The 13,739-nt window shown below is 41.0% G+C and overlaps 1 protein-coding gene across 1 annotated transcript in view; it reads left to right on the top strand.

The window, feature by feature from the left end:
• The window catches only part of LOC126356068 (probable tyrosyl-DNA phosphodiesterase), a 141,230-nt gene that overhangs the window by 1,041 nt on the left and 126,450 nt on the right, over positions 1-13,739 (top strand). The window contains exon 2 of the mRNA XM_050006767.1: positions 5,367-5,477. Within this exon, the coding sequence (XP_049862724.1) occupies positions 5,367-5,477 (111 nt within the window). The remainder of the gene's footprint in view (positions 1-5,366; positions 5,478-13,739) is intronic.

Raw genomic sequence — 13,739 nt, 5'->3', positions numbered from 1 at the left:
TATTTTGTAATATTGCAAAATAGGGATGAGAGAGCAACGGATATTCTATGTGAATTGGGGTGGCAGACATTAAAACAAAGGCACTTTCCATTGTAGCAGGATCTTATCATGAATCACCAATAGTCTCCTCCGAATGCAAAAGTATTTTGTTGCAGTCCAGCTACATAGGGAGGAATAATCATTGTCATAAAACAGATATACCAGAGGAGCTCACACAGAAATATTTAAGTGTTCATTTTTCCCATGCACTGTTAGAGAGTGGAATAATAGGGAAATAGCTTGAAGGTCCCCTCACCCCCATGCACCATGGACCTTGCCATTGGTGGGGAGGCTTGCATACCTCAGTGATACAGATAGATGTGCCGTAGGTGCAACCACAAGGGAGGGGTATCTGTTGAGAGGCCAGACAAACGTTTGGTTCCTGAAGAGGGGCAGCAGCCTTTTCAGTAGTTGCAGTCTCGATGATTGACTGATCTAGCCTTGTAACACTAACCAAAACAGCCTTGCCGTGCTAGTATTGCAAACGGTTGAAAGCAAGGGGAAACCTACAGCTGTAATGTTTCCTGAGGGCATGCAGCTCTACTGTATGTTTAATGATGATGGCGTCCTCTTGGGTAAAATATTCCAGAGGTAAAATAGTCCCCCATTCGGATCTCCGCGCGGGGACTACTCAAGAGGACGTCGTTATCAGGAGAAAGAAAACTGGCATTCTACGGATCGAAGTGTGGAATGTCAGATCCCTTAATCGGACAGGTAGGTTAGAAAATTTAGAAAGGGAAATGGATAGGTTAAAGTTAGATATAGTGGGAATTAGTGAAGTTCGGTTGGCAGGAGGAACAAGACTTTTGGTCCGGCGAATACAGGCTTATAAATACAAAATCAAATAGGGGTAATGCAGGAGTAGATTTAATAATGAATAAAAAAAAATAGAAGTGCGGGTAAGCTACTACAAACAGCATAGTGAACGCATTATTGTGGCCAAGGTAGACACGAAGCCCACACCTACTCCAGTAGTACAAGTTTATATGCCAACTAGCTCCGCACATAACGAAGAAATTGAAGAAATGTATGATGAAATAAAAGAAATTATTCAGATAGTGAAGGGAGACGAAAATTTAATAGTCATGGGTGCCTGGAATTCAGTAGTAGGAAAAGGGTGAGACAGAAACGTAGTAGGTGAATATGCAATGGGGGAAAGAAATGAAAGAGGAAGCCTCCTGGTAGAATTTTGCACAGAGCACAACTTAATCATAGCTAACACATGGTTCAAGAATCATAAAAGAAGGTTGTATACATGGAAGAAGCTTGGAGATACTGACAGGTTTCAGATAGATTATATAGATTTAGGAACCAGGTTTTAAATTGTAAGACATTTCCAGGGGCAGATGTGGACTCGGACCACAATCTATTTGTTATGAACGGTAGATTAAAACTGAAAAAACTGTGAAAAGGTGGGAATTTAAGGAGATGGGACCTGGATAAACTGACTAAACCAGAGGTTGTACAGAGTTTCAGGGAGAGCATAAGGGAACAACTGACAGGCATCGGGGAAAGAAATACAGTAGAAGAAGAATGGGTAGGTTTGATGGATGATGTAGTGAAGGCAGCAGAGGATCAAGTAGGTAAAAAGACAAGGGCTAGCAGAAATCCTTGGGTAACAGAAGAAATATTGAATTTAATTGATGAAAGGAGAAAATATAAAAATGCAGTAAATGAGGCAGGCAAAAAGGAATACAAATGTCTCAAAAATGAGATCGACAGGAAGTGCAAAATGGCTAAGCAGGGATGGCTAGAGGACAAATGTAAGGATGTAGAGGCTTATCTTACTAGGGGTAAGATAGATAGTGCCTACAGGAAAATTGAAGAGACCTTTGGAGAAAAGAGAACCACTTGCATGAGTATCAAGAGCTCAGATGGCAACCCAGTTCTAAGCAAAGAAGGGAAAGCAGAAATGTGGAAGGAGTATATAGAGGGTCTATACAAGGGTGATGCATTTGAGGACAATATTATGGAATTGTAAGAGGATGTATATGAAGATGAAATGGGAGATATGATACTGCATGAAGAGTTTGACAGAGCACTGAAAGACCTGAGTCGGAACAAGACCCCGGGAGTAGATAACATTCCATTAGAACTACTGACAGCCTTGGGAGAGCCAGTCCTGACAAAACTCTACCATCTGGTGAGTAAGATGTATGAGACAGGTGAAATACCCTCTGACTTCAAGAAGAATATAATACTTCCGATCCCAAAGAGAGCAGGTGTTGACAGATGTGAAAATTACTGAACTATCAGTTTAACAAGTCACAGCTGCATAGTACTAATGCGAATTCTTTACAGACGAATGGAAAAACTGGTAGGATCCGACCTCGGGGAAGATCAGTTAGGATTCCGTAGAAATATTGGAACATGTGAGGCAATACTGACCTTACGACTTATCTTGGAAGCTAGATTAAGGAAAGGCAAACCTACATTTCTAGCATTCGTAGACTTAGAGAAAGCTTTTGACAATGTTGACTGGAATACTCTGTTTCGGATTCTGAAGGTGGCAGGGGTAAAATAAAGGGAACGAAAGTCTATTTACAATTTGTACAGAAACCAAATGGAAATCATAAGAGTTGAGGGGCGTGAAAGGAGAGCAGTAGTTGGGAAGGGAGTGAGACAAGGTTGTAGCCTCTCCCCGATGTTATTCAATCTGTATATTGAACAAGCAGTAAAGGAAACAAAAGAAAAATTCGGAGTAGGTATTAAAATCCATGGAGAAGAAATAAAAACTTTGAGGTTCGCCGATGACATTGTAATTGTGTCAGAGACAACAAAGGACTTGGAAGAGCAGTTGAACGGAATGGTCAGTGTCTTGAAAGGAGAATATAAGATGAACATCAACAAAAGCAAAACGAGGATAATGGAATGTAGTCGAATGAAGTCGGGTGATGCTGAGGGAATTAGATTAGGAAATGAGACACTTAAAGTAGTAAAGGGGTTTTGCTATTTTGGGAGCAAAATAACTGGTGATGGTTGAAGTAGAGAGGATATAAAATGTAGACTGGCGATGGCGATGAAAGCGTTTCTGAAGAAGAGAAATTTGTTAATATCGAATATAGATTTAAGTGTTAGGAAGTCGTTTCTGAAAGTATTTGTAGGGAGTGTAGCCATGTATGGAAGTGAAACATGGACGATAAATAGCTTGGACAAGAAGAGAATAGAAGCTTTTGAAATGTGGTGCTACAGAAGAATACTGAAGATTAGGTGGGTAGATCACATAACTAATGAGGAGATATTGAATAGGATTTGGGAGAAGAGGAGTTTGTGGCACAACTTGAGAAGAAAAAGGGACCGGTTGGTAGGACATGTTCTGAGGCATCAAGGGATCACAAATTTAGCATTGGAGGGCAGTGTGGAGGGTAAAAATCGTAGAGGGAGACCAAGAGATGAATACACCAAGCAGATTCAGAAGGATGTAGGTTGCAGTAGGTACTGGGAGATGAAGAAGCTTGCACAGGATAGAGTTGCATGGACAGCTGCATCAAACCTGTCTCAGGATTGAAGACCACAACAACAACAACAACAACAACAACAACAACAACAGCTTGAAGGTGGTTCAATAAACCCTGTGCCAGGCATATAAATTTACGGACGCAATTTTAAAACACAGAGTTCAGTTTTTTTAACACCCCAGAGACACAGTGAATGATTCGAGATAGATGAAATAAAAAGCCATACAATATCGAAATACCTCCCAAAAAGTTGTAATGTTCGGGACTCTACAAGAGGGGGAATGAACAGGTAGTCAGATGAACACCATGATGGACACAGTGTGTTCATGGAAAACATGTACCTTAAGTAAAGAAGAAAAACAGAGAAAACTGTCATAATTTACATAATTTTACAGAGCATTTCATGCTCTTCACATGGCGAACTAATACTAAATAATAAAATAAAAAAGTATGAGAATTGGACTGTTGTATGGTGCAGCTCAGCGTAGACTAGATATCAGGCCATAACAGTTTAAAAAACAAAGACAATGGAATAAAATTATACAGATAAGTTCTCTGTCTGTTGAGTAGCCACTTATTGTTTGCAGCAAGCAAGTTAGATTCGGAATTTCTTGCCACAAAAAAATATATAGCCTCCCTGATTAAGTATCAAGCTCATTTTATCCGTTAATGATTTCATAAATATTAAATAAATTGATTATGTTGTGACATTAAAAAATGTTTTCATTTGCACAATTTTTGTAGGAAATTTTCTACCATAACTACTGCCAGACAACAAATGATGACAATTTTAATACAGTTTCTGCTCTGTATCCTTCAAAAATCAATTTGGAAACCACCATAAATTGTTATTTGGTGTCTCTGACCTGCTCTGCGATGCAGCAACATTTCAGTTTTTTCCGGGAATGTCGTACACATTTTTCAGTTAGGTTCCATTCACAGAAATGGTTATAAATATTCTAGTGTAACAATATTTAATATGCGCACATTGCTGCACACCAGTCTATAAAAAACTTGCTTGCGTTTTTTGGTTTTGAACTTGATAACAGCTCCTAATTTTTGGGTAGCTCTATCTTCATGTGTTTCAACTAAAACTTACTTACACTTTATATTGGCTTTGTCCTGTGATTTAATGGTGATGTGTTGAGTGACATCACATGTGCACAAAGAGGAAGAGGACAGAACCCTGGCAACATCTTTTTGCATTTGTATGATTTTATGGAATGAAGGCTGTAGTAACAGACTAATCTGTAGTGTACAGGTTAGCTTGTAAGGTTTGAAGTTGGCAAAGCAAACTAATGAGTACTAATGAGGACATATCACACAGCTTGGTTCATGAATGTCAGCGAAACATTAGGTAAGGTATTACTGTTGCTTTCCTGGACACTACTTGTGGATTTCTGTGAAGTTAAGAGAGCTTCTGACATGGTATGTTATCGGTATGAATACTTGAAACATAAATAAGGCATTTCATTCACTGGAAAGCAACAAAATAGACCTTCCTTATGAACCCGTTCTGATATTTTTTTATACTTAGGTAAATGTATTTGTGAATTTCTTCGGATAAAACGAAAAAGTTATATAGTTCGGAGTCTGATGCAAGCCTTTACACTTATTGTTGTGATAGCTAACAATAGTTTAAAAGAAACTTTGTTCATGGCATCAGTACCAAAGATCTCTTTTCTGAAAACTTTCTGTAACTTCAGTCCACTTCTTTCCATTAAAATACAATTGCTGAGTCACACAATAAATTATTTACTTTACAAAAGGAATTTATGTTGTAATAGATTTTAGTTGTGCTTGTGCGTTTGTCAGCTGCAGCACACAGCAGTTTAATCTAGGCCTATTGAGTTTTTTGTATGTTCATAGGGAGTGCCAGTTCAAGCCCAGCGCCACAAAAGAAGTCACGGACATGTACTTTTGGTGAAAGTTGCTACAGAAGAAATCCAAATCATTTCTCAGAGTATGAGCATCCTCACTGTAAGTATCTGTTTACTGTGTTGCTGCATCATGTAGCTGTAATTCATTGTCATTTACTGGAATGCAGTAAGTAATTTCCTGGATTTCGGGATGTACTGTTGAGTTTTAGAGAAATTTATGAAAGTCCTTGGTGAATCAGTACTGGTGAGAATACTCGTAACCACATGAAAAATTGCAGTAAATTTGGTAAAGGTATTTGGAAATATGGAATGTAACTAAATGTAAACAGCAATATGAATTTGCATGCTAAGACTGATTCATCCATCTGGGCATTTGATGAGACACTACACACAAATCGCAGGTTTCTTATTGGCACTGAAATTATATAAGTGTCCTGAGTATAATCAGATAAATGCATTGTTATGTGTTTCTTAGATAATTGTTGAGGTTGTCTAAAGTTAGTATTGTGTGTTGCCTCATAAAAATGGATAAAATAGAATTTCATCTTCTCATAGCTTTTTTGTGTGGAAGTAATAGAAAAAAAATGGAAGAAGAGCTGAGAATATGTTGTCGGGACTCTGCTTTGTTACACGACGTGCTTCCGAAGTGTGAATTTCAGTGTGGCCATTCAACAATGAGAGATGCTGAGCATGCAGAATGCCCAGTTGAGTTCACAAAAGAAGAAAAGGTGAAAAAAGTTCGCAATAATATGATGCAAGACCACCATTGAAAATCTGACAGATGGGTGGTGCAAAACCTTACAGTTGATAAAAATGGAATTGTGTGATGGTTTCTCAGCAATATGGGAATGTAATAAAGTACAATCCAGATGACTGTTTGCTGAATTATACTATGGTTGATGAAACACAAATTGTATACTTTATACCAGAAACTAGACATTTTGAGCAGTGACTTTTCTCTGATGGCATGTTCCTAAGAAAACAGAGACCAGCTGGATGTTCACATCGTTCTCGAACGATATTTCAACAGCGTGCCTCGCTGTCTTCTTCAGGTGCTACCTGAGACTGGTCCTTGGGTCAATCAAGTCCAGTATTTATGCCTGGGAGGAGCTGGGCATTCCCTAATCGGTCCGCACCGAGTCGAGTGTTCCATCAGTGGTCTGAGATTTTGGGTACTCTATCTCATGACTGTTACTATGATTTCCACTTCTGTTTCGTGTTCCCTCCGCCGTCCGCACCAGGCCTGGCCGTCATCTGAAGTAGAGTTCATGAGCTGGGGTGTGTCAGATCTGGTCTCTAAAGTCTGACACCTTGTCTCTGGCTGTTCTCTCGGTCTCCACTTCTATTTCTTGTAGAATCCCGGAGTGTCCTGGGTTGAGTTTTAACAAGCTCAAGCGCTGGATTCCAGCCAGTGCTGATTTGGTATCCCGAGTCACGGTTGATTAGATTGTTTGTGACCTTAATCTCAATGGCTTCTTTAATGACGCTGTCCCAAAATCTTGAGGTATGTGTCACAATCTTGGTGTCATTGTAATCCATTGAATGACCAAGTTCCACACAATGCTCTGCTATGGCTGATTTAGTTGCCTGCCTGAGTCTGGTATGTCTCTGGTGTTCTCTACACCTGATGTCCACAGTTCTGGTGGTCTGGCTGATGTATGACATCCCACACTAGCATGGTATGTTGTAAATACCTGGCTTGCGTAGCCCTAGGCCATCTTTTACATTCCCCAGCATAGCCCCAATTTTGGTGGGTGGGCAAAATATGCTCTTGATGTCATATTTCTGGAGAATCCTGCTGATCTTGGCAGAGATAGGTCCGGTGTATGACAGGTATGCCATCTCCTTTGCCTCTTCTGGTTTTGCAGTGACCACTAGAAACATGCCTGTCACAGCCTTCATCAGTGCAGTTGAGCAAGTGGCCAACACGCTATCTTCTAGTGTGGCCGAAGATATCCGAAGAGAGACCTGCAGGGCGCTCACCAAGACCAAGCCACCCAAATCCAACAACTCAGGTGATGAAAGGATGGCACTGAGGCGACTCCGGGAGGATGACAGCATTGTAGTGTTGCCCGCAGACAAGGGGAACTCCACAGTCATCCTAAAGAAAACAGAATATGACAGAAGTGTGCAACAACTTCTGTAGGATCCTGCATACAGATCAATAGCAAGCGACCCTACTGAGAAAGTGGACAAAAAGCCCAGGGCGCTGTTGAGGGGGACTGGCCTGCCTGAACAAGTCATCAAGAAGCTGCGTCCCAAAGTGTCAGCACCACCTAGACTTTATGGACTCCCCAAGGTTCACAAGGATGGGGTTCCACTGCGACCTATTGTCAGCAATATTGGCGCAGCAACTTACCCTATTGCGAAATACCTGAAGATGATGTTGACACCACATGTGGGTAAATGTGCACATCACATCCGGAACTCAGAGGATTTCCTGCAACGACTGGGCCAGCAACACATCACAGACACAGACATCATGGTTAGTTTCGATGTGGTGTCTCTCTTCTCACGAGTACCACTGAAGGAGTCACTTGAGCTTATTGGAGAGAAGTTCGATGGGGCTCTCCTTGACCTATTCAGGCATGTACTGACCTCGACGTACTTCCTATATGGGGGTCAATTTTACGAACAAACAGAAGGGGTGGCGATGGGCAGTGCTCTATCACCAGTGGTGGCCAACCTATTTATGGAAAGGTTTGAAGAGGAGGCACTCTCTTCAACCACATATCAACCCAAGTGCTTTTTTAGGTATGTGGATAATACCTTTGTCATGTGGCCCCATGGTAGAGAGAAGTTAGATGAGTTCCTGCTACATCTGAACTCCTGCCATCCAAACATTCAGTTCACAATGGAAATGTAGAAGGGTGGACTACTTCCGTTGTTGGATGTTCTGGTGAAGAGAAAGGCAAAGGGCACATTTGGACACAGTGTGTACCGCAAACCTACCCACACTGACCTATACCTACAAGCCAGCAGTTGCCACCATCTGGCGCAGAAGAAAGGAATGCTCAAAACACTGGTCCACAGAGCACAAACTCTGTCAGATCCTGATAGTCTGGCCACAGAAATAGAACACTTACAATCAGTGTTCAGCAGGAATAAGTACTCCTCTAGAGATATCCAGAAGGCACTTCAATGTGCCAACCAGACAAAGGATCCAGAAGAAGAACCAGAAGAGGCAAAGAAGATGGCATACCTGCCATACGTCGGACCTATCTCTGCCAAGATCAGCAGGATTCTCCACAAATATGACATCAAGAGCATATTTTGCCCATCCACCAAAATTGGGGCTATGCTGGTGAATGTAAAAGATGACCTGGGGCTACGCAAGCCAGGTATTTACAACATACCATGCCAGTGTGGGATGTCATACATCGGCCAGACCACCAGAACTGTGGACATCAGGTGTAGAGAACACCAGAGACATACCAGACTCAGGCAGGCAACTAAATCAGCCATAGCAGAGCATTGTCTGGAACTTGGTCATTCAATGGCTTACAATGACACCAAGATTGTGACACAGACCTCAAGATTTTGGGACAGTGTCATTAAAGAAGCCATTGAGATTAAGGTCACAGACAATCTAATCAACCGTGACTCGGGATACCAAATCAGTACTGCCTGGAATCCAGCACTTGAGCTTGTGAAAACTCAACCCAGGACACTCCGGGATTCTACAAGAAATGGAAGTTTAGACCGAGAGAATAGCCATGAGACAAGGTGTCGGACTTCAGAGACCAGATCTGACACACCCCACATCATGTACTCGACTTCAGAAGACAGCCAGGACGGGCGCAGATGGTGGAGGGAACACCGGTGACCAGAGAGGGACACTGTAGCCGCGTCTGGTGGCTGCGGACCTCAGACGGAACACATGATACAGCGCTGGCCGATTAGGGAAAGCCCAGCATGAAACAGAAGTGGAAATCATAATAACAGTCATGAGATAGAGTACCCAACATCTCAGATCGGGTCTGACACACCTCAGATGACAACCACAACCGTTGAGGACGGCCAAAGCGGGTGCCGATCACAGTCGGAACATCCACGACTGGAGGGGTCTGTTGAAGCCAAGTCTGGTGGGCGCAGACCACAGATGCAACACTCAACTCGGCGTGGATCGATTAGGGAATGCCCAGCTCCTCCCAGGCATAAATACTGGACTCGATTGACCCAAGGACCAGTATCAGGTAGCACCTGAAGAAGACAGCGAGGCATGCTGTTGAAATATCGTGCGAGAATGACGCGAACATCTGGCTGGTTTCCCGAATATCCAAGATGTCAACAGATCGCCGGGAATGCATGAAGAATTACAAAACAGAGACCATTTCGTCAGCAGGAAAGCCATGGCAGCTGGCCTGTGAGATTCCCAAAGTGTGATTGATTTACTTATTTGTTCATTCATCCAGGGATTTTCTGATAATAACGTCATCATAAAACAATAAAAATAAAAAGTTCAAATATACTGACACCTAGAATTATGAAGATGTTTTACGAGGATAGGACAGATGGTCAGCTGTGGCCTTGCTGAAGCAATCATCCCAGCATTTGCCTGAAATAATTTAGGAAAACCACAGAAAACCTAAAGGCTGGACAGAGAACATTATGTCCTCCTTAGTATGAGGTCAGTGTCTTTGCAATTTCAGCACACTGCCTTAGTGGTTGGTCCCTATTGCACAATATTCTGTTGATCAGACACAACATGCACAAGAAAATTTATATTGTTAAAAATAGTTTTGGAATGTGTCTTTGCACCTGGCCAGGGTATCCCACCATTGTGAAATTTATAAATTAACTAACAGGGGTAAAATGATCACAGTTCATATTATGCTGCACTACTGGATCGATTTCACAAGAAGTTGTAACAGAAATGACACGTGTTTGGTGAAATAAAGGTTCTCTTTCATGAGGCCAGTGCATACCCCCACATATATCATTGACATGGAAAAATTCGTGAAATTACACTATGAACAGCAGACTCACCCATCCTATTCTCCAGATTTGAATCAACAATGTCTTTCTCTTCACAAACCTGAAAAACTGCCTCCGTGGGAAGACATTCACATCTGATGATACCATGGCAGGAACAAAATCAGTATTTTGCTGTGCCTGGGAAATCATTTCTTTTTAACAATTTAAACAAGTTGGGCAAGTGTATTGCACTGAAAGGAATATATGTTGGTAACTAAATTTTTTTTAATAATTTTATTTTATTTAAAAGTAACAAACTTCTTAACCCTTCCTCAAGTGTCCCGTAGATATAGCTTATAAGATATCTATGAAGATGTTCTGTAAAGAAGTAAAACTAATGATATTAAGCACTTTATCTGAGTAGTAGAATGATTTTAGGAAGAAAGGTTATTATGCTGACATCATGTTTGTGATAAACCATTCATAGAAGAAAAGAAGACAGTATGATTATGTGAATCTTCAGGTTTTGGCAGCACAAAGACTGTTCCATTAAGTTTCGGGTGTGCAGCCACAAGAATTCTCCTTCTTCTTCTAATATTTCGACCGTATAACATTTAGCCGTCTTCAGAGTGAGCTGCAAGACTGCTGCTCCAGTGCTCGCTGTGCCCCTTTATACTCGTGTACTGTGAAACTGCGCATGCGGCCACAGATGCAAATGTGCCAGAGATGTTGATTGACAGCAGAGACGTGCACAATGCGCGAGTACATCTATGACTCCTCAGTTAATCTACGTTGGCATGTCGATATATCATTGTGAGCTGCACTGTGACGGCGTCTTTGTGAGTTATTACAGCAAGTGCCGGATTCCATGACTTATCAAGTTTGAAACCACTATCTCTGTTAATTAAATTCAATGTCAAGCGAATTTCAATTGCCTCCATGACTATCGAGTCCCAAAAGATGATGTAGTTGCCAAAATCTTGACGTTGTCATACAACATACTGTGACCAGTGTCAATACAGTGTTCTGCCACTGCCGACTTGGTAGGCTGTAAAAGTCATGTGTACCTCTGGTGTACTGTACATCTTTCTTGGACAATGTGAGTTGTTTGTCCAATGTAAGAAAGGCCACATTCACAGGGAATTTTGTAAACTCCAGATTTTTGGAACGGCAAATCATCTTTGACGGAGTCCACGAGTGCAGCTGTCTTGGGTGGAGAACGAAAAATCACTTTTACTTTGTCTGTGCTGAGAATCTGTCCTATTTTGATGAGAGGCTACCCACATGAGGCTACCCACATATGGCAGGAAGGCCATTGATTTAAAGATTTCTTTGTCTTCTCTTGCTTTCTTTGTGGTCTCTTTCAGTTTAATTTTCACTGCCTTCTGTATTTGCTGTGTGGAGTTGTCATCAAACATTCTTTGTAAGTGGGAAAGTTCTTCTTGCAGGCGCAAACAATTCGTACTGTTCGAGAAAGACGTACAGAACACCGGAGGTACACACAGCTTTTACAACTTATTAAGTCGGCAGTGGCAGAACACTGTATTGACACTGGTCACAGTATGTTGTATGACAACGTCAAAATTTTGGCAACTACACCATCTTTATGGGACTCGATAGTCAAGGAGGCAATTGAAATTCACTTGACGTTGAATTTATTTAATAGAGATAGTGGTTTCAACCTTGATAACTCATGGAATCTGGCACTTGCTGTAATAAACTCACAAAGACGCCGTCACAGTGCAGCTCACAAGGATATATCGACATTCCAACACAAATCGACTGTGCATTGTGCACGTCTCTGCCACCGATCAATATCTCTGGTGTATTTGCATCTGTGGCCGCATGCGCAGTTGCGTGGTACAACAGTATAAAGGGACGCAGCGAGCACTGGAGTGGCTGAATGTTATATGGCCGAAATATTAGAAGAAGAAGGAGAATTCTTGTGGCTGCACATCCAAAACTTAATGGAACAGTATTATTATGGTACCAGTATAACATTTATAAGCTATGTGGAGGTGTTTCCCCAAATAGGCAGACAACTTCTGTGCAGCATAAGGTAAGAAAAGGTATAAGCCAGGCATGTCACACTTCTATTGAATAATAAGCACCACCATGCTGGCCAGAGAGAGACCAATCAGATGCAACAAACTGCCATGTCATCCCTCAGCTAATGGTGTCATGTGGAAGCAGTTTGTAGTGTTGGAAGCAGCACACAGCCATCCCATGCTCCTGCAAGTTAGCAGACATGGTACAGCTACTACTCAGTCAGGTGCTCCTCAGCTGGCGTCTTGAGACTGACTGCACCTCGTTCCAGTTGACCTGCCAAGGAAAAATCCCTGGCAGTACCAGGAATCAAATCCGGGTCCTCCACACAGGAGTCAACCAGGAAGGCAGACACTTGTATTGAAAGATGTATATACAAATACAACAATAAATAATAAAACTGGCACAGAAATATCTGTCAAACAAAGTAAACCAGAGGGTTAGAAGAGAGTGTAGTCTGTTGCCTGCTCTACTTTGAGAAAATAGGAATTTTTGTTTCACTTTGGGTTGAAATACTATTTAAACACATGCAAACATTTGTTTATTTTCTGATGACCAGTTAATTATGTATGATGATGAAGATGAACTGCAAACTGCTGTCCACTAACTGAGCTTACTGTGCCAATAATATAATATGAAAATCTGACTGATAAGACAGAAGTAATAACATTTAAGGAATTCAAACATAAAAGATGAAAAATTATTTGTGACAAGATAATAGAAGAAATAAAAACTTTTCTCTACATTAGCAATCAAATAAGTCATGAAGAAGATCAAAATTTAGACTAAAAACTTGTAAGCTTCCTTTGTATGTGAGGCACTGTAAACAGGATTTTAAAAAAACAAGATGAGTAAAGAAACTAAAATTAAATTTATTCTCTACTGTAGTGAGACACCAAATGGTTTAGAAATAAGATTTTAACATCTGGAATGCGATACCTAAGACATACTAAAGTGTGTACAAAATTAGATAAAAGAAAAAAATTAAGATGTTAGAAAAGAGTTAAAAGTTGAACCAATAATAGATGCATACAGTGATAAGTGGAAGGACCGAGTGAAAAAAGTGTCAAAGTGGCAATTACTGCTGCAAGCCATGAAATGCGCACTGAGTCAAAAAGAAGTCATGGAAGACCCAAGAAGAATAAAGAAATAAATAAAACTGACCCTTGAAAGTGGAACAGACATCAGTCCTAATCCCTGAAAGTGAAAATGAAGATGATTAAAAACACCATCATGAACCATTCATTTTCTGCCATTGTATGTAGTAACAACAGAAACTTAACATAACCCATCATATCATTAAAGCAGGCTGTACTCGAACGAAGCGAGGTGGCACAGTGGTTAATACAGTGGATTTGCATTCAAGAGGACAACTGTTCAACTCCATGCTTGACCATGC

Source organism: Schistocerca gregaria, chromosome 3 (genome assembly GCF_023897955.1).
Source record: "Schistocerca gregaria isolate iqSchGreg1 chromosome 3, iqSchGreg1.2, whole genome shotgun sequence".
Lineage (NCBI taxonomy): Eukaryota > Metazoa > Arthropoda > Insecta > Orthoptera > Acrididae > Schistocerca > Schistocerca gregaria.
This window is presented reverse-complemented; position numbering and strand designations above follow the sequence as displayed.